The sequence below is a fragment of the Electrophorus electricus genome, chromosome 20, assembly GCF_041902795.1.
Source record: "Electrophorus electricus isolate QZ-2024a chromosome 20, ASM4190279v1, whole genome shotgun sequence".
Taxonomy (NCBI): Eukaryota; Metazoa; Chordata; class Actinopteri; order Gymnotiformes; family Gymnotidae; genus Electrophorus; species Electrophorus electricus.
The window spans coordinates 1,471,291-1,491,420 of NC_137516.1; the positions used below are offsets into that span (position 1 = coordinate 1,471,291).

Genomic DNA, 20,130 nt, shown 5'->3' on the forward strand with positions numbered 1-20,130 from the left:
TTATACGACAAAACAGTTTTTAAAAATAGTTTGTGCATTTTGCACAGCATAGAGGATAATTCCACTCAACTGTATGAACCTGGAAGGGGAAAAAGGATGATACGTTACATAATAAAAGTCCTCAGGGTTTTGCCATATTTATTTTATTTTGCTTTGAGTACACAATGAAAATCAGTTCACAAAGGTCAGAGTTCTTACAGTACTAATACACATACTGTGCCTGACTGGAAAGCGCAGTGCAAGGTGACAGCAACTAAAATATTCTTATGATGACATCTTACCAAAGAAATCTAGCTAAAATATATATTTAGTAAAACAATCAACACAATGGACACTTTAATAGAGAATTCCATTTCAGTAAGATGAATTTTTCCCCAGAAGCATAAATGATAAGTGAAGTGGTTACAGAATCACAGAGGATGGGAGCACTGGGAGAGAGACCAGGAGACAGGAAAAGACTGCGAAGGACAGAGGAGAGACCAGCAGAGAGGAAAAGACTAAGCAGGACAGACCAGAAGAGACCAGGTTACTTCTTCCTCCCCCCTCTCTCCTTCAGGGCCAGGTGGATGACAGAGCCACTGCTCATGTTGTAGTAGGCCAGAGAGTTGGAGTCTTTGATGAAAATACCCTGCAGACGTCAGACAAACACGACCTCGCATAACTATCACATCTTAATTAACAGAAGAACGGTGTTGGTATGTAGCCAGGTAAGCCCACCTCATACTGCAGCTTCTGCTTGCCTGCAGGCATGCCTGTAGCCTCGTGGATCTTAACCTTGATGACGGACACCTACAGAGACAAGACAACGCTGATCTCCGATACACGCCAGCTGTGTTTACGTTCAAAACCAGCTAACCAAACCACCAGTCCCCAAACATACAAGAGTAATGATTCTAACAAACACTTGTGTGGATGAGGAAATACACCAATTCTCCATGTTGTCATTACAGCACGCGCGCGTGTACCTGGTCTGTGAGCGGCAGGGTGAAGTTCAGCATTTGTCCACTCAGCTTCCATTCCGTTTTGTCCTGCATGTTGGGCACCTGCACTTTGACTGCCACAGGACCCTGGAAGACACGGACCTCAGTCAGCCTTAGTGTGTGTGTTTCAGTACGGCAGATGCAGTCAGTCAGACACCGTACCTTGTTTCTGCGCAGGAACTCGTCCTCGGGCACCAGGTTGTCCTCCGTCTTCATCTTCTTGCTGGTGGGTTCGTCCTCGTGAGGAGGAGGAGGGTGGGCAGGGGGCAGCGGCGCTGGGGCAGAGGGGGGCACCTGTGGCACTGGTGGGGCGGGCACGAATGCTAGGGGGCGCAACAGAGCAGACATTTCAGACTTCGGTTCTTCCTTCTTCAGGTGGGTGCACGCACGCACGCATCTGTTCTGAAGGGCTCTTACCTGCAGGCACCACCATGGGTGGAGGCCGGGGAGCCATGATGTGCGGGGCAGTGGGGGGCATGGGGACCACGTTGATGCGCGGGGCGTGAACCATGGGAGGCATAGGGGTCAGGACCTGGCCTGGGGCCAGCCGCACCACGGGGGTCATCGAGGGTCGCGGGATCACCGGCACGGCAGACAGCAGGGTGGTGCGCACGGGTGGGGCCACCTACAACACACGGCACAGTATAGGGTGTGAGGTACTGACCGGGGTCGGTGTGCGGGGTGCCGACCAAGGGCCGGCGTGCGGTACTGACCGGTGTTGGGGGCCGGGGCACAGCGGTGACAGGGGGGCTGGGTTTGGGGAGGCTGGGGGCCACGGAGGGCTGCAGAGGCGGGGCCAACTCGTTGGGCTTGCTGGGGCCGATCTTCTCCTTGGTGTCGTCCTCCTGCACCAGACCCTTGGCTTTGTGGATCGCCTCGATCTGCTCCTGCAGAGTGATGTTGGCCTGGGCAGCTTGCTGAGTACGGGCCATGCTGCCCGAATGACCATCCCACGTCACCTACGGCGGCAGGGGGGGGGGGGAGAGATTTTAGGACATAGAGGACTAAGTACACATCCACCTCAAGCTCCCTCAAACCCCCCCCCCCCCCCAATAACTAACCTTCTCCTCTGGTTTCTGGATCTCCTCCTCTCCGATCTTCTTTCCGATGGCTGTCTCCTCCACACCAAAGATGTCGGTACGCCTCTCGGCGAGCTGCTTCAGGCTGCTCTCGATGTCGAGCCCGGGGGCGTACACCTCCTCCTCGATCTGGCGCTCGCGGATGCTGCGGTCGCGCTGCTCCAGCCAGCGCGGGTCCAGGAGTCCAATGCGCATGTGCTCCTGCATCTTACTGGCCAGGATCTTCTCACCAGTGATGGGTGAGATGAGGTACTCGTCCTGAGGACCCACAGCGGCCGGGAGCTTGGAGACTGGAGATATGAGAGAGAGAGAGAACAGTCCTGGATTAGTTAGAGAACAGCTCAATTAATCCCAGTCTTGGATTATTTAGAGTGCAGCTCAGTTAAACATAAAATCAACTCAAAGAAGAAACACAGCAAATGAAAAGTAAAATTGAACTGAGATGAAAGTTAGCGAAAGCCACTGTGATCCGTTTGTACACATTGTAATTATTAGACAGCCACAGACACAAAGCTCAGCTCGCCTGCCCATGGGGTTAGACGTCAGAGGTCAGAAAAGCGGGGGCTCTCACCCTTGGGGTCGTAGTCTTTGCGGATGATGACCTGGTCTGGCGTGGGAGGCAGCGGAGGGGGCATGGGGTTATCCGGGGGAAGGGGAACCTTCATCCCATCATCCTCGTCATCAGATCCCTAAGACAGACCACATCACACAATGAGTATTGCAACAAAATAAAAGTTTCTGTTCACAAATAAATTGTGTGATAATCACTTCAAACTTATTCAGACTTATTCACTTAAGGAAAATTTTAGAGCTGTGCTTTATCAAATAACTATAATAACAATAATGTAAATAAATAAATCTAGCTGCTTGTGACTGTTCACCTCGTCCATGTCTTGCAGCTGTGTGTCCTGGTCAGGCTGAGCTGGGTGGCCTTCCTCCCTGTTGTCTCGGTCATCCTCCTCGTCCTCACTCTCCACCTCCATCTCCACCTCCTCACTCTCGCCGTACTTCTCGTAGCGCTCCTGGATCAGGATGCGTGCGCCCAGCTCCTCAGGGGTGGTGGGCGGGGGGAAGTTGCCTAGGAGACGAGGAATGTGTCGCTGCACATTTCAACACTGCACAGGGTGTATGCAGGTCTGCAGTTAAACGGGCCAAACTCCACCCAGTCACGCTCACCTTGTTCACTGGGCTGGAAGTCAACGGTCTCCACGACGACGAAGTCATGCCAGTCAATCTGGGCATAAGCCACACGCTCTTTCTCTCGCTCCTCTTCCTCCTTCTTCCTCTCTCGCTCCTGGAATTTGGCCCACTCCACACGATACCTCACCTGACCCACAAACAAGGAATTGAATAGCCAGCAAATAAGATTTCCCCATTTACAAAGTGCTCACCATGATTATGTATCATTATTAAAAGGTATGAAAACTAAAAGTGAATGACCTGAAACAGTGAAATAACGCCCATAATATACAAAGGACTGATGAAATGAAATGATGAAAGGCACTCAAACACCATGCACCAAACGAGACTACCCGGGGTGGGAGGGGCGTTTTACCTGATCCAGAACCTCTCGGGGGTTCTCTGCCTCCCTCTTCATTTTCTGCAGAAGTCCTTTCGGGGGGATCAGAATCTTTGAAACACAGAGTCGACAGGTGAGAGATCACAGGCGTCAACACAGACAGTAGAGCCAGAACTGAACAGGCAAGCCCCCCCCACCATCCGTCGCTGCCGTGGCTGGATCCCATGATACCTTGGTGTACTGCTCCACCAGCTTGGTGAAGTAGTTGAAGAGACTGTGCTGAGGACGCAGGAAATCAAACTGGTAGTTCCGCTGCTCCTTTTGCATCAGCTGCGTGAGAAACTGGCGGCCGTTACGGGCCACGAACTGAGCCGTCAGCTTAACCACATCCAGGTCAAAGGCTGAGATGGAGGGGGGGTCAGCTATGAACTCGAACTCCGGGGGAGGTTCCTTGGGCACGATGGTCTCGTGGATCACCTGAGCTTGGACCTACAGGTACCACCAGCAGACAGACAATATTTAAAACCACCGCAAAGCCTCTCAACACTGGTCAGACTCCATGACTCGAGATAATAACAGAGCAAACATGCATTTGGTATTAAAAAGTAAAATTGCTAAAGAAATAAATGTTATGTTACTTTGATTATTATTATATCATTAGTGAGAAATTTTGCAACTTACTCAAATCAATACACACTGTAATGCAAGGGAGTGATAATGTAACAGGACAGTGAAGGGCAGGACAGTGTCTGACCTTCTGTGGGAGCTGCTGTTGCGCCTGCTGCATGGTCTGCTGCTGCATGACCTTAGGCACAGCTGCCGACGGCTCCTGACCTTTGCCCTCTTTGAACTCGTTGACTTTGTGGCGGTAGTAGGCATGGTACGGATCGTTGGGGTTGAGGAAATTAAATTTGGGGTTGTTGATCTCGTTCTGTCGAATTCGGGCCTCAAACTCGGGTCCATTCCTGAAGATAAAGATTCAAAGAAGTACACATCAGTAAGACGGATGAGCATTAAACGCGGTCACGTTTACCTAGTGACGTCACACCTGGCCACGAAGCTCGCGGTTTTGTCCACGATGTTCCGGACTTCAGGAGGCGGGTAGATGATCCCCACGATGGGCTTGGTTGCAGGAGTCTCGTCTTTCTGGTCATCGGGCTTTTGATCGAAACATACGAAAACGTCCATTTAACAACAAAACCCACTACTTACAACACATAGCAGCTCCCCTGCTCCGGTACGTGTATAATAATAACCCCGCAGCTAAGCTAGGTCAGCTAACGTTAGCGCCAGTAACCACACACACCGTTCGCTAGACTAGTCCGCTAGGCTAAGCTAAGCTAAATAAGATAAGATAGCGTCCGTACCCACACACACCTTACTCAGCTAGCCTAAGCTAAGCTAAGATAAATAAGATAAGATAGCGTCCGTACCCACACACACCTTACTCAGCTAGCCTAAGCTAAGCTAAGATAAATAAGATAAGATAGCGTCCGTACCCACACACACCTTACTCAGCTAGCCAAAGCTAAGCTAGTCCGCTAACGCTAGCGTCCGTACCCACACACCTTGCTCAGCTAGCCTAAGCTAAGCTAAGCTAGTCCGCTAACGCTAGCGTCCGTACCCACACACACCTTACTCAGCTAGCCTAAGCTAAGCTAAGATAGTCCGCTAACGCTAGCGTCCGTACCCACACACACCTTACTCAGCTAGCCTAAGCTAAGCTAAGATAGTCCGCTAACGCTAGCGTCCGTACCCACACACACCTTACTCAGCTAGCCTAAGCTAAGCTAAGATAGTCCGCTAACGCTAGCGTCCGTACCCACACACCTTGCTCAGCTCCGGCGGGGCCAGCTGCACAGGCCCGGGTGGCATGACTGCGGCTACACGGCGCTCCTCTTCGCTGGGGACGGAAAACACGACCTATGACCTTCCACGGGAATTGTGTATTTTAAATAGAAACACTGACGACGAAGCGAACTTTGCTATTTTACTTTAAAATGTCGAGTGCGGACCGCCGCTGACTTCTACCGCTCTGTTCTCAGCGACGGCGCTGACGGAAGTCACTTCCGATTACTTCCGGTGACACATAGTCATAGAATTATGGGACATGATGTTCTCGCTGGCAAACGCGCCTGGGAAGCCTACAGGTAGCCATGGTAACGAGGCGAAACACAGAACGCTAGTACTTCATGTAATGTTTTGCTTTGTTGGCTTCTCAAAAACTAGCTTAGCTCAAAAAACTAGCTGTCCTAGCTACTTCTAAATATTGAATAAAATAAAACATTTTGAAAATTTGGTCCAGTTGAACCATGGCCCATCTTTTGGGTCGCCAGGACTGTGTGGACAGTCTCCGGAGAGATCTTATTGATTTACAAGGAGCGGTTCTGGACGTGTTCTCCAGGACTGGACCTGTTCGTTTCACTTCGTGGAAGTTCCCTGACAAACTTTCCTGTAATCTGGACTTGGTCAGTCTTCTCGAGCAGTACGACTATGTGGAAGGCGAGACAGAGATCAACCAGCTCTCACACATCGTCCTGTTAGAGCTGGTGATCGACAGGTGGGTCCTGAGGGCAATATGGAAAATACATTTAATATTTCTGAACCAGACACCAGTGTTTGATATAACTAAATCAGCCTTATGTAAGCATGACAGAATGGACAGTCTTTCAACTTAGAGTTTTTAACACATCAACATGTGTGTTTGTGTGTGTGTGTGTGTGTGTGTGTGTGCATGCTTCAGATTAATGCTCCTTTTGCAGAGTTTTAATGCCTATGTAGAACTGACCTCAGGTCAGCAGAGAGCAGGGCGTTCTGGCCAGAGTGGTCCATCTGTATCTCTTGGCCCAGTGGTGAAACGCTACTGGAACAGCTTAGTCCAGTTCAGTAACCAGCAGCAACAAGGGGTAAGATAGCCAACGTTTAACTTTCACCTACAAACCATAACTGACCAAGGTGTTTCTTTGCTTTTGTCAAATAATACATTCAAAACTGATTTTGGATTGGTTCTGATATTCACATATTCAGGTTTATTGAACACTAATAAAAGGTCTCTTTCAGAGACGCAGTGGTGTGTGTAGCCAGGACTCGTCCTTCCCTGAGGATCAGCACAGCACCTCACTCACTCACGCCTCACACACTCACACCTCACACACTCACGCCTCACACCCGGCCACAGACCCCATCGCCCGTCTCTGTAACACCACCCCGGGTGCTTCAGCCTCGCCACTCCACAGTACAGCGCCGACCTCCACCACCTCCAGCGTCCTTAAGGCTGGTGCACCGCGGCCTGCTGCCCACAGGACAGTGCCCGCTGTTGGTCCTACGCCTGTGACCTACAGCGTGAGCTGTCAGACGGCGGAGTCTGGCCCGGTGCCCTGTGAAGCCTGTGCCCGCGTGCAGGCCGGCCTGAAGGAGACGGCCGAGGTAGTGGCAGCACTGTGCCGGTCCCTGGGCCTGCCCTGCTCCCTGCAGCACCTCCTGGTGGCCATGGAGGACACACTGCAGCTGGGCCGTCTCTCTGCGAGTGACGTGGCCCTGTGGGTTTCAGAGCAGCGTAGAGACACAGACCACCTCAGTAAACACATGGCTGAGGTGAGGCTCAGCTCTGCGTGACGATTATTACTGTAGATGTACAACATACTTCACACTGTAGATGTCTAGTACATGTGTGGGCATTTATATTGATTATATTCAATTGTGATTTTTCACTCAATCTGTTTTTATTTGACTTTTCTACATTCATATATAGGTTTTCACCCATCGCTGGCTCTGTAAACATAATCTTTATTAAAGCATTTAGAATCTGTTAATCTCTCCTGTTTTTCAACTGAAGGTTCGAGGCATAATGGAGTCCCTCAGAGAGAGACTGAGGAAAATGGAGGAGGATCGAGACAAGCTCAGGTTGCAGCTGGAGCGAGAGGAGGAGCTGGTGAAGCGAGAGAGGGAGGAGAGGAGGAGGAAGGAGGAGGAGTGCGAGCGCAGACTGCAGGAGGTGAAGGCCAGGGGAGAGGAGGTGGAGCGCGGACTGCAGGAGGAGCAGAACGAGCTGAGGAGAGGTAGCGGTCCGCACAGCAGTAGAAATGTTCAGGGCTGAACCAACCGTAGAAGGACCCAGAACCAGATCCCTTTCCATGTGACTGCTGTTTCAGAAGCCACGGCTTTAGAGAAGAAGATCTCGGAGCTGACAAGAGAATTGGAGTTGAAGAGAGAAACACATCAGTGTCTTGGTAAGAAAAAAACCTACAAAGCCAAAACATGGTACCAGAAAGTAGCTTTGAGCTCAGCAGTACTGCTGAACTATCACAGCCGAACAGTACAATATTATCACCTGATAGTACATTTCCATCCTAACAGTAGGACTATTACAGCCTGATAGTAAAAGTATTACAGCCTGTGATACTCAGTGGTGAAGGTGCTTGACTAGTAATCAGAAGGTTGCCAGTTCAAATCCCACCACTGCCAGGTTTCCACTGTTGGGCCCCAGAACAAAACCCTTAACTCTCAATTACTCAGGTAGTTTTCAGACAGAATTGTAAGCTGCTTTGGATAAAAACGTCAGATAAATGTTTAATATACTGCATCTGATAGCTAGTTAGCTGTTTGCAACCTCAGTAGCAGACACCAGGGAAAAGACCCTTGGATGAAGTAGCCTCATGTCTGTCTGTGTGTAGAGTGTGAGAGGGACTCCCTGATGGAGGAAGTGCACAGGCTTCACCTACAGGAAGTGACATGGGTTGAGGTGGAGGAGAAAAGTCAGGGCCTGGAGGCGGAGCTTAGCAGCACACAGAAGCTTCTGGACAAGGAGTGTGCAAAGTACCTGAGCGCCCAGCACCAACAGGAGGTGTGTGTGTGTGTGTGAGAGACAAAGCACTTTTGTAAGTCTGTGTGGGTGTCTGTTAGAAATATATGTCTGTGTTTGTGTGACTGAATCTGCTTTATTTTTGTCTAGTGGTTGTAATGCTATGTCTGTATGTGGCTATATTAAGTGTGTGTTTGTGTGTGTGTCAGGCGATGCAGGTGAAACAGTGTGCTCTGCTGGGGCGTGTGGATGTGTTAGTGCAGCAGTATGAAGACGTGCAGTCTCGTCTGGAGGAGTGTGAGGGCGAGAGAGCTGAGCTGACTGAGAAACTCACACACACCACGCAACAGAGAGATACACTACAGGAACAACTCACCAAGCACACGGTAGTACACACACACACATAAAAAGGCCAGCCCACAAATCCCTGACACACAGTAGTCTACTCCCACCCTGCCTATAGTTCCTGATATCTGTGTGTGTCCTCTGTGTGTGTCCTCTGTGTGTCTCTGCAGGGTCAGTGTCACTCCCTGACTGAGGACAGACAGCAGCTGCAGGTCCAGGTGCGTGAGCTCCAGGCCACCGTGACCCAGCTGACTGACCAATTACAACATGCGGCTCAGAGAGAGAGGATACTTGTGGCCTTCCCTGAACTTAGTGTCCAACAGCCAGCACCACAGAGTGAGACACACACACATACATACATACCATACATACACAAACACTCACTCTCTCACACACACACATACACACACTCGCTGTCTCTCTCTCTGTGTCTCACACACACATATAACTTGATATATAGGATTATGGCTCTCTCTTCTCTCTCTCTATCTCTACCTCTCTCTCTCTCTCTCTCTCTCTCTCTCTCTCAGGTACAGGTGATGTGTTGTGTGACATGGAGCAGCAGTTGAAGGCGAACACACTGAGGATCAGAGTTCTGGAGCAGGAGAACGCGTCTCTGAACGCCAGCCTCTCTAAACTCAGAGACGTCCTCCCTCACTGCCAGAGCAGAGGAGACCCTTTGGGACATCCCAGTGTGGGGGCGGGGCCAGGACAGAGGGAGCCCCGCCCCTCCAACTCCTCCCTCTCCTCATCCCCTCTCTCTACCCTGCGCCTCCACCTCAGTCCTGACATGGCAGAGATGTATAACAGGATACGACCAGTCATTCGCTCTCGTTCCGCTGCTCCGCACCACAGGAGGAAGTGATGTCACACCTCTGTGCAAGCCACTAGCCTCTCTAGACACATGTGTGCCACATTAAGCCACAATTAGACTACACGAATTATAAACAGAGAATGCTGGGAACTGTTGCTGTTCACAAGTGGTCAAGAACACATATAAAATCATCATGACTGCACTCTAATCTCTGATTTAAAAAAGTAAAATTGTGTTTTAAAAATACTTTTTTGGGGGGCTAGAAATGTTTGAGCATTTTTGCTATTTAGGGCCAAATCAATGAAACACTTGTGCACACGCACACAACATGCACATACCTATGAAACACTTGCATGTACCAACACTTGCACGTATCTATGAAACACTCGCACATACATATGAAACATTTTCACATAAATAGATTACTACCTACATTTGCGTATGATAATTTACTAATTTATGTGTCTGGATTAGTATTCAAGACTCCAAGACTTCGTGAGAGAACAGTTTTTACAACAATAATGTTTTGTTCACTTTGACACACTAGTATTAGTGGAACGATCGGCGTCCCCCAATACTGGGCCCTCACATCCGAGTACATGATCGGGCACGCAATGATTTACAACGAGATGACAATTTCCAATCGGAGCAGCTGTATTTGTCCTCTGGGGGGCGCCCTTGCTGTCTATGCATGAAACGGCGACAATATTGTCACAGCAGAGCGAAAAAGCAGCTAGCTGTCACTCGTCGCGGAATGAAAAAGCTTCGTGCGTTCCGTGCAGTTTTGTACACGCGGAGTCACTTTGTTACAACAATTTAAATATTGTTTTCAGACGTGATGTTTGGCTACTAGAAAGTTTAAATGGCCTCCTAAGGCGGAACTTGGGTCACGCCAAAGCCTGCGCGGGAATTTCAACATGATCTGGCTGACGGACGTGACTTCCTCCCGCGCTTTTTGAGTTTTGAATTCGTTTAAATGTATGACGTCACATCGCTCAGCCACCCGTACGTAAACCATGGCACGTGAAGTGACTGACAAGGCAAAGAAAACAAATGGAAATAAAAAGAAAAGATCATCTAGAATCAAGCGACGATCCAATCCCGCGCAGAATGTGTTTAATCGGCGAGAAGGTGAGGTTTCGGACTCATTCCCCCCTAACTAATCCACCGTCTCCCAAACCGGATTAGCAACCAGCAGGGCTGCGGGGTTTCTTCTGCTAGTTGTGAGAATGCTTAATTTTCCCGCGAAGCGCTAATAAAAGTTCAGTGTTCTTATCTGGCAGGTGTGCTGACACTGTCGAGACAAAAGCTTTGATATAAATATATATTTTTTCTCCGCGCTGTCTCTGACCCTTTTTAAAACTAACTTATTTTGTCTGGCAGTTTCGTCTGTTCTTGTGGTTGAAGAAACCCGCTTCTATGAGGACAGTTACACTGAACCAGGTGTGCAAATCCATTCTCGTAAGAACAAAACCTCAGGTTCATTGCCGCTGAATATTGTCATTGAACGCTCCTAATATTACTTAAGAAATCCTTGGTATAATTTAGTGCTGCTATTAACACTAATATTCAATAACTCAATCGAATATAATTTTAATTCAAATGATACTCATTCACTACTGGCTGAGTTGTTCATTTCTTGTGTATTTGTGATTCCTCTCTTTTTCAGCAGGGGTCGCTGTTGAGACACATTTAATGCCGTCTTCTCTGACTGCTAACACTTCAGCGTTTGACGGAAGCCTCGTTAGTGCCCCAGCACTTTGTAACAATTCAGTAACAGGAAATGTAAATATTAATTGTTCTGGTAAGAAAAAAGTGAAAAATTCTTAATTTCTGGTAATCACTAGATCACTAGATACAATCCAGTTTTGCCTTATTTAATATTACATGTCTTCAGTTATAGTGGCACAAAGCAGCGATTCTGTCATCAGTGAGGACAGCGATCAGGCTCAGGTAAGAGACCAAAAGTGAACTGGCAGTCGAACACAAGGGCCTGTAACTTCAATACACCATGTTGTTAAAACCAATACTTGTCTCTTTTCTTAAAAAAACTAACAGGAGGCAGTAAATGGCGCCGAAGAGTTTACAAAAACGTAAGTATATCTTATACAGACCTATTTTTATATATAATAAAAGTAGCACACCATCAAACTGGATGATATTGGGGTCAGAACACTCAGTCTAGCAGTGACAATCACAACACACACTACCATCCCACTGACACACTCAGTCCAGCAGTCACAAGTGTGTGTGTGTGTGTGTGTGTGTGTGTGTGTGTGTGTGTGTGTGTGTGTGTGTGAGTTAGTTACACTCATACCAACACATCACACACTACCACCACTACCATCCTACAAGCCCTCACAACACACATAACATCAGCATGTCTCTGGCATGTCACTGCTGGGGTCAGACACTGACCAGGGATGTGCACTGGGGAGAGGGATCGGGACCTGAAGGTGGGAACACGTGCTACAGTCTTTATTTGTACGCCCATAACCTACCTAAGACAGATGTGTGGGCTGTGTAAGACACGTGTAGCTGATAAACGTTCTGCCAGGCAGATGTTTTATTAAAGTGTTTGGTGAGTGGAGTGTCCATTACAGTCTACTGTATGTTCAGTAAAGTTTTAGTTCTTTCTTTAAGAAAACCACTCGATGTTGAGTCAACTATGCCATTGCACTGATCATTAAAAATATCCTCACTAAACTAAATGTAACATTGCTGATATTGGAGTGTTTTGGAAAACCTCTCCTGGTTTTAACGCACTCATTCTTTGGTCTTAGTGTTCTCAGGACTCCTAAGAAGTTCAGGAGAACTCCTCAGGTTAAATTATTTCGACGAAAGGCCAGAATTCCAAATCGTTTTGAAGCATCATGCGCTCGTAGGCTGAATTTTGGCGATGAGCAGCGGCCAGCGCAGCACAGGAAGGGTAGGGCGAGGGCAGGGAAGCAGCCGCTATCTCTGGTCACTGGAGGCAGGGTGAAGGTGCAGCCACCCAGTCACATGCAGTGCAGCATCACTGGTGGAGTCACTGGGGTTCGGGTCACTGCTACATACCGCTGCATTGAATGTGACAATAAGCTCCGCCCCTTTACGTGCGAGGAGTTTAGTGTGAAGTGCGCAGAGTGTGAGCAGAGCTGGAGGTGCTCCAAAATGAAGTTCACATGCGCAGCCAGAATAACTGTCGAACCGACCAACGGACGGCGGCACAGTGTGACACTCTGCGATTCCCTGCTGCGCAAAGTTGTTTCATATGAAGCTACAGGTTACTGTAACACGGACCAAATAGAGAACCAGGTTTTGAAGATGGACAGCATAAGGGTGCACTATGAAGACGGTCATCCTCAGAGTGTGGAAATGATCACGTCAACTCAGGAGGACCCAGGAGTCAGAGGTTCTACTGCGGGGAGAAGTGCAGCTGGTCAGGATGAGAACCCTGGTCTGGCATCAGCTGCTCCTGTTTACATGACTGCAGTTATGAAAAAGTTAAAAACCAACTGTACCTGAAACAGCGCTCCGTTGTATCTTCCTCTCATCATCGTGGAGTTTTTCCTCACCACCGTCGTCTCTGTCCTGCACTTCGGGGTCTCTGGACCTGGACATGTGTGAAGCTGGTTTGTGAGAACAGCTGTTGTAAACAAACAAACAAACAAACAAACAACCCCCTGTATAAACAAACTGGTTGATTGGTAAATATGCCCCTGGAATTGTCTTCATACTACATATGTCTATATTGGGTTTTTTTTATTGGTGAATTGGCAAAGCAAGATATTAATTCTCTGTTGTTATCAGTCGTAGTTTTTAATGCTGTGTCCTTGTCCTGGTGTCAAAGACCTGACATTCTCAGGGAGCAGTGTAATGTTCTGTCTTTTTTTTGTGGATGTATTTGTTTCAGTGGCCAGTGGACTGAAATGTCTTGTGCTAGTTTTTGCTTCCATTATGCTTTTTGTGTGTGATACTGCTGAGGAAAAAACACTGTGATTGCAGGTTAAAGTGACATTCTAGAAGTCACACCCAGTTCTGAGAGAAACCCAAAGCAGTTTTGGTAACTATAAATGACTGAATGTAGTGATCTCTCTAAAGTGAAGGAGCAAGTGATAAAGGCAAACAAAAACTTCAGACCACTAGACATTTCACTTTACATTTATGGAATTTAGTTACTCTTGAAAGCTTTTCTATAAAAACCAACATTCGTCCACAAGTTAGCACAGGATTTAACAAACGTTATCCGCCCAGGGAAACGGGTGATAAGTTTGTCAAAGTTTTGTTTTCAAGAGAATGTATTTTTAAATAATAATATACCAAACTATTAGTCGTGGTGGAATCTGAACAGTTAAGATGCTTCTGCAGCTACGTTCACATCACCAGCAAAGACGAGTGATTTAATAGTCACTATTGTCTTGTATAATTCAAAGTTTAAACTGAAGTGTCGTGTTTATTTTTGTCATTTTATCTTTTACAGAAATGTACAAACTCATTTACAATCTAACTTCCATCTTAGTAGGTGTTAAGACACGTTCATCAGATGGCTGCACGTGGTGGCGTGAACCACCCACAGCCCTCATACATTCACTCAATTCTGCGCTTTTATGTGGTCATGTAAAGTGCCTCTGGCTCTGTTGAAAGTCGCTATATAAATAAAATGCACCATACAAGTGAACTGAATCAATTTATTGCAGCTGTGTAATTTATTTTAAATCCAATGTGCTGGCAGGTTTACAAGGCAGAAATGAATTGTTGTATAGGAGATGTGGAGCTGGCGTTCGGAATCTGAATCAAAATGCCTACACACGACGGCAGGACAATAACCAACGAACACAATATAAAATAAAATATAGTACAGGTCAATATAGTACAGTACAGTGACATGCAGTGAATTGTGCTGCATGTAAGAGGGTTGTGAGAAGAGTTTAGAGTTATGGCCTGGTAAGAAAAAAACATACTCACTAAACGAATGAGGTGTGATTTGCGTTGGAACCAGAACCTCAAGGGTGAAGGTTGGAGATCCTATTCAACAGAGTTCAGATAGTCAAAGGAAATCATTTGTGTAACAACCAAAGGAGTCCATTAGTTTTAGGAAACCAAACTGAGTGTTGTATGTGTAGTCGGCCCATCTGCTGTAACTGAACCCAAAGAAATTTCAGAATGAACCAGTGTCATGCACAGGTTTTGGCACGGTCAGGGGCTGAGCTGTTTGAAAAGGGCACTTCTGCAAGATTGAATAGAAATATTCTGAAAGTATATCAAAATACCGTTAATGACAGATTTTAATTATACAAAATGTAACATTTCTGAGAGAATTATTGTAGCCATAACCAGAAACAGACCTAATCACCATAAATGACCTGTTAAATACACAGTGACTGTAATATTATTCAAACTTTTTATTCAACCATTATTTTGATGTTTCACGTTTTGCTTTTCGTCTTAGCTCTAGTATCTGCCCTGTTCTCTGCCACTTAATACTCTGTGGTCTAGTCTGTGGTCTAGTCTGTGTTCTACTCTGTGGTCTAGCCTGTGTTCTAGTCTGTGTTCTACTCTGTGGTCTAGCCTGTGTTCTAGTCTGTGTTCTAGTCTGGTCTAGCCTGTGTTCTACTCTGTGGTCTAGCCTGTGTTCTAGTCTGTGTTCTACTCTGTGGTCTAGCCTGTGTTCTAGTCTGTGGTCTAGCCTGTGTTCTAGCCTGTGTTCTACTCTGTGGTCTAGCCTGTGTTCTAGTCTGTGTTCTACTCTGTGGTCTAGCCTGCGTTCTAGCCTGTGTTCTATTCTGTGGTCTAGCCTGTGTTCTACTCTGTGTTCTACTCTGTGTTCTAGTCTGTGGTCTAATCTGTGTTCTAGTCTGTTCTAGTCTGTGTTTTACTCTGTGTTCTAGTCTGTGTTCTAGTCTGTGCTTTACTCTGTGTTCTAGTCTGTGGTCTAGCCTGTGTTCTACTCTGTGTTCTAGTCTGTGGTCTAGCCTGTGTTCTAGTCTGTGTTCTAGTCTGTGTTCTAGCCTGTGTTCTAGTCTGTGGTCTAGTCTGTGTTCTAGTCTGTGTTCTAGTCTGTGGTCTAGCCTGTGTTCTATTTTGTGTTCTACTCTGTGTTCTAGCCTGTGTTCTGGCCCTTGTTCTGGCCTGTGTTGTTCTCTGTACTCGGTTCTACCGGTCTTACTGCAGCAGTAACCTGTGATGCCCCACAGTTCCAGTATAGATAAACCTACATTCTTAAATCACATGGTCTTGATATATTTATCAAACTGGGTTGCTTTAATAATGCAAACGATTTATTACTGGCTTTTGACTGTCACATATGATAAACATTATTTGTATAGCACCTTCTTAAACACGGTTTACAAAGGGCTTTACAGAAACCAGAGGGTACATAGAAGGACATTTAAGCTTATTACATCCTGATCCATTCACCTCAGGAAGGTATTTGCCCAAAATTAAGAAAGAAAGAAACAAAAAGACAAAAGAGGTGGGACTAAACTGCAGAGTAAAGCGAGAACAGTGTTTTAGAAGCAGTTGAAGCAGAGAGGCTTAAGCAAAGCACAGGAAGATCTTAACTGTTTAAGTTGTCAAGGGCCCTCAGCTTGTCTGGGAGAGAGTTCCAGAGTTTGGGGCCATGGCAGTACAAGGCAGGTCTGGGAGCTCTTCGGTCGCCTGGTGGACACCACTAGTATATTTTTATCAGCTGATCTAAGGGCCCATGAGGGTGCACGCCTCGAGATCACACTTCTGAGATATGGAGGAGCAAGACCATGTCAAGAAATGTAAGATGTAGTATTTTAAAGTCAATTCTGAATGACAGGTAGCCAGTGCAACTAAGGATGGATGTAATATGATTTCTCTTTTTTTTTTGGCTTCAGACCGCTGGCAAAGCTTTGCGGTAGTCCGGACGTAATGATACAGATGCACGCAGACGTTTTCACTATCAGCTGCTGTGAGGATACTTCTGACCTTGGCTATGTTACAAACACGATAGAACACTGTTCTTGAGACATTGCTAACATGACGTTTAAAACCTAGGTCACAGCCAACCTAGGTGACAACTATGTTTTTGATATAACGTTTGGTTTGAACCGATAGGGACTCACGATATGTTACTGCACCAGTGCACTCATGACCATTCCCCACGATGAAAAATTCCATTTTGTCATCAGGAAATTATGACTCATCCAGGACTTTAAATCCTCTAAACATTTAAAAATCAACTAAATGGAACCCCCTAGGGTCAGTGTCTAGGGACATATATAGTTATGTATGTTTCCACATACTGGTGGAACAAGATATTATATTTGCTGGCATTTGTGCCTACAAAGAGCCTACAAAGAGTTAAGAGGGCTTGTCCCAAACTTGCTCCCTGGGAGACAACACAGGCTAGTGTGTGGCATTTAGAGCTGATTTTACTGAGTGTAACGGACTCACAACTGGTCAGATATGACAGGAACTGGTTCAGAGCAATGCCAGTAAGGCCAGTGCAGTCTCTTAGACAAATTAGTAGTACACAGTGGTCTACTGTGTCAAATGCAGCACTGAGCTCAAGAAAAAACAGTATAGACCAGTTACCACCACCACACCTCAACAGAACCACTATAGACCAGTTACCGCCACCACGCTTCAAAAGAACCACTATAGACCAGTTACCACCACCACGCTTCAAAAGAACCACTATAGACCAGTTACCACCACCACACTTCAAAAGAACCACTATAGACCAGTTACCACCACCACGCTTCAAAAGAACCACTATAGACCAGTTACCACCACCACGCTTCAAAAGAAACACTATAGACCAGTTACTACCACCATGCTTCAAAAGAACCACTATAGACTAGTTACCGCCACCACGCTTCAGTTTAAGATTGTTCAGAACTTTGGTTATTTTTGTGCTGTCATGAGCTCTAAAACTGGACTGAAATGTCAGATTTAGTTCATTACAATTTAAATATTCTTGAAGTTGAAGAAAGTCCACATACTCAGTAATCTTTCCTAGAGATGGAATATTAGAGATCAGTCTATAATTATTGAGGTTAGAGAAGTTTAATTTATTCTTATTTGAAAGAGGCCTGATAACCTCTGTTTTGAGACTCTGTAGGTAGATTCCTTGTATAAGTGATTTATTGACAACATTAACATGTAGTTCGAGCTCAACAGTATGCTGAAGGCTTGTTTAAATCATTTTGCTGGAATGGTGTCTAGAGGACAGCTACTAGTATTTAATAATGAGATCACTTCTGTAGGGTTTTCAAGGTCAATTTCTTAAAAAATTTAAATGTATACATTTTTCTGAAGCTTAGTCTGTCTCCATGTTCATTCTGATTCCTGCAGTCTCTAATTAACTTAATAAATGAGGTTGAATTTTCCATGGAGCTTTAAATGTGGTGTTTCTCTGTTTGGTTGTTAGAGGTGCTATGGCATTTGTACATTCATTCAATAAGATTAGAGAAACATCTCACAGAGTCATCTTAGTAGTACATACGGAAAATAGAGCAATGGACCGAGAGTCCTACGTGTGGTATGTTTAGCGCCTTGGTCTTGACCCCAGGGCCAGCACTAAGACTAAAGTATGGGTACGTGCATGTGTACGAACAATCACGTGTTGTATGAGGTCGAAGGACTTTAATATCACAGTGAAATTACTACACAAGCAGTAGTATCTGCTGGCTCGTCACAATTTATAGTAAAATCACTAGTCAAATATGGTTAAAGTTTTTGTTAACAGATCGACAGATTTATCAAGGAACCCAGGATGATGTCTAGGAGGGTGAATGACACTCATTATTCACTAAACTTAAATGAATGACACTCAAAAGTGTTATACTCCCCAACACATCTTACTGAGAAACGTACATGCTACTCCTGCACCTTTGAAACACTAGGAGAACAATACTGAGGTGTGGTTGACTCATTTATAGTGGTATTATCATCACTGCTGAGCCAAGTTTTAGTCAGACGTATATTATCCAATTCATAGTTTTCGACTGTTTGCCCTCTGTGAAGGCTTTGCTGGCTAATGATCTGACATTAAAAATCGCAGCATTTAACACGTGACACATCGCTCGTTTGCTCATCTTTAGTATATCAAGTTTAATTTATGCTCTTGTATCTCTTATGACCATGACGGCGGATGACGCAACGTGGCGTCTAATATGTCATTCTTCTCGCATCATAGCGGGTGGTGTAACCATCACACCGGTCTACTGTGCATGACTGATGTGGAGTGTGTTCGAGTGTAGCAGCTGAGATCGGAGGGGATTGGCAGGTAACCCATCTGGTTTAAAAAGAAATTAACTACGCTGCTAAAAGATGTTACAATTGTCTGTGAACGTCTATAAAATACATTATTCCTCGCAGTCCACACGTCAGCTGGCGCTGTTGCATGACGCAGAGTGTCAGTGAAAGTGTGAAGAACCAGCAACACGGTGTGATCAGAAAGGTATTGTAAAAACGCTTTTGCAAATGTGCCGGCATACACAGTCAAACTGCCCTTCCCTCGATTAACCTCAAGTTTTCTATCTGTGCAGCAGTGCCTCGGGACCTGTGGACAACCTCCACACTGCTGATGGACCCATGGACGAGAACCTGAGGGACGTGGGTTTGGTGGTGGACTGCTTATGTCATTGTAAGATATATACAGCAATATTAGCACGAGGAAATTATGCTCGTGTATGCATGTGCTAATTTGTTTAAATGCTACTGCTTTGTGGTTTAAATACCACTGCATTGCATCCTGCCACCATATGTCCTGTTTTCCTTTCTACATTTGCGACCTTTTCTGCTGTACAGACATGTTGGTACATTGTGACTTGCATTTAAAATGCCAATTACTCCATAGCATTTACCCACAGGTATAGCAACAATCATATCTGATCTTTTCGGGGGGTAAATACTCGAGCACATTTACAGGTTAAAAGTGGCTATGCGTTTACAGGTTAAAAGTGTTGTACAGTAAACACCTAGTTCTAAGAGAAGTCTCCATCACCACTTAGCATCAGTCAGTCTCTCTCTCTCTGGCATGTATCAAATGGTTGCATTTAACTAGCCAATCAGAGGAATGCAAAGGTGTCATTGACACTCCCTACAGATGTTTCTGATCCATCATGGTTTGTAGTATTGGCATGGCAGTTGTATTCAGATAGTACCAATGCGTGGCATCATTAAACATCACTTTCTCAAAACATAGTCGCATAAATGAATATATTAAAACTTTTCTCTTGAAATAAGAGCATGGAAAGTTTGTCTAGAGTCTGTAATAAAGTATACTGGATTTGAAAAACAATCAGAATGTCAAGATTTAACTTGAACCCAAGAATCACATGGCTTTTCATGCCTAACCCACCTGTCCTCCAGGTAGTGGAGAGCAGTAATGGACTCTGTCATCATGCGCTTTATTTCTCGGCCCTGGTAAGTTTGGAGTTATGAGCTTTGATTGAGGCATTTGAGTGGATCTGTGCAATTAAGGTGCTTGTGTACCAGGAAGTGAAGGTTTGTTAATATAATGTATTAGTGTTAATACCTTTCACCAACATGTTTTAAAGTCATGGAGGTCAGGCCCACAGGCTCACAGTTTGGCATTTATTTTATGGTTTTCTTTGTTCTTGGACTTTAATTGT

General features: G+C 45.8%; 3 protein-coding genes across 5 annotated transcripts; 2 read left to right on the top strand and 1 right to left on the bottom strand.

Annotated features, from left to right (window-relative positions):
• Positions 1 to 121: 121 nt before the first annotated feature.
• Positions 122 to 5,646, bottom strand: sf3a1 (splicing factor 3a, subunit 1). Of its 2 annotated transcripts, XM_081702970.1 has the most exons (16): positions 5,573 to 5,646; positions 5,409 to 5,481; positions 4,627 to 4,736; positions 4,333 to 4,543; positions 3,810 to 4,067; positions 3,615 to 3,689; positions 3,236 to 3,386; positions 2,941 to 3,137; positions 2,631 to 2,748; positions 2,042 to 2,349; positions 1,694 to 1,939; positions 1,398 to 1,605; positions 1,143 to 1,303; positions 966 to 1,067; positions 718 to 789; positions 122 to 628 (listed from the first exon to the last, which is right to left on the bottom strand). In XM_081702970.1, exons 2-16 carry the CDS (start codon positions 5,451 to 5,453, stop codon positions 527 to 529), a joined length of 2,364 nt encoding a protein of 787 aa, XP_081559096.1. In that variant the 5' UTR covers positions 5,454 to 5,481; positions 5,573 to 5,646; the 3' UTR covers positions 122 to 526. The 2 variants fall into 2 exon arrangements, with proteins under 2 accessions (XP_081559096.1, XP_026887669.1); XM_027031868.3 differs by having other exon boundaries at positions 5,409 to 5,615.
• A 93-nt stretch (positions 5,647 to 5,739) lies between these two features.
• ccdc157 (coiled-coil domain containing 157) lies at positions 5,740 to 9,970 on the top strand. Its single transcript, XM_027031870.3, has 9 exons — positions 5,740 to 6,138; positions 6,322 to 6,484; positions 6,639 to 7,172; positions 7,414 to 7,636; positions 7,730 to 7,807; positions 8,252 to 8,421; positions 8,589 to 8,765; positions 8,895 to 9,060; positions 9,255 to 9,970. Exons 1-9 carry the CDS (start codon positions 5,891 to 5,893, stop codon positions 9,587 to 9,589), a joined length of 2,094 nt encoding a protein of 697 aa, XP_026887671.2. The 5' UTR covers positions 5,740 to 5,890; the 3' UTR covers positions 9,590 to 9,970.
• A 5-nt stretch (positions 9,971 to 9,975) lies between these two features.
• Positions 9,976 to 14,193, top strand: LOC113591394 (uncharacterized). 2 transcript variants are annotated; one of them, XM_027031871.3, is made up of 6 exons: positions 9,976 to 10,669; positions 10,922 to 10,981; positions 11,208 to 11,342; positions 11,436 to 11,491; positions 11,597 to 11,631; positions 12,322 to 14,193. In XM_027031871.3, exons 1-6 carry the CDS (start codon positions 10,555 to 10,557, stop codon positions 13,043 to 13,045), a joined length of 1,125 nt encoding a protein of 374 aa, XP_026887672.3. In that variant the 5' UTR covers positions 9,976 to 10,554; the 3' UTR covers positions 13,046 to 14,193. The 2 variants fall into 2 exon arrangements, with proteins under 2 accessions (XP_026887672.3, XP_081559097.1); XM_081702971.1 differs by having other exon boundaries at positions 10,072 to 10,669; positions 11,211 to 11,342.
• Positions 14,194 to 20,130: the final 5,937 nt, after the last annotated feature.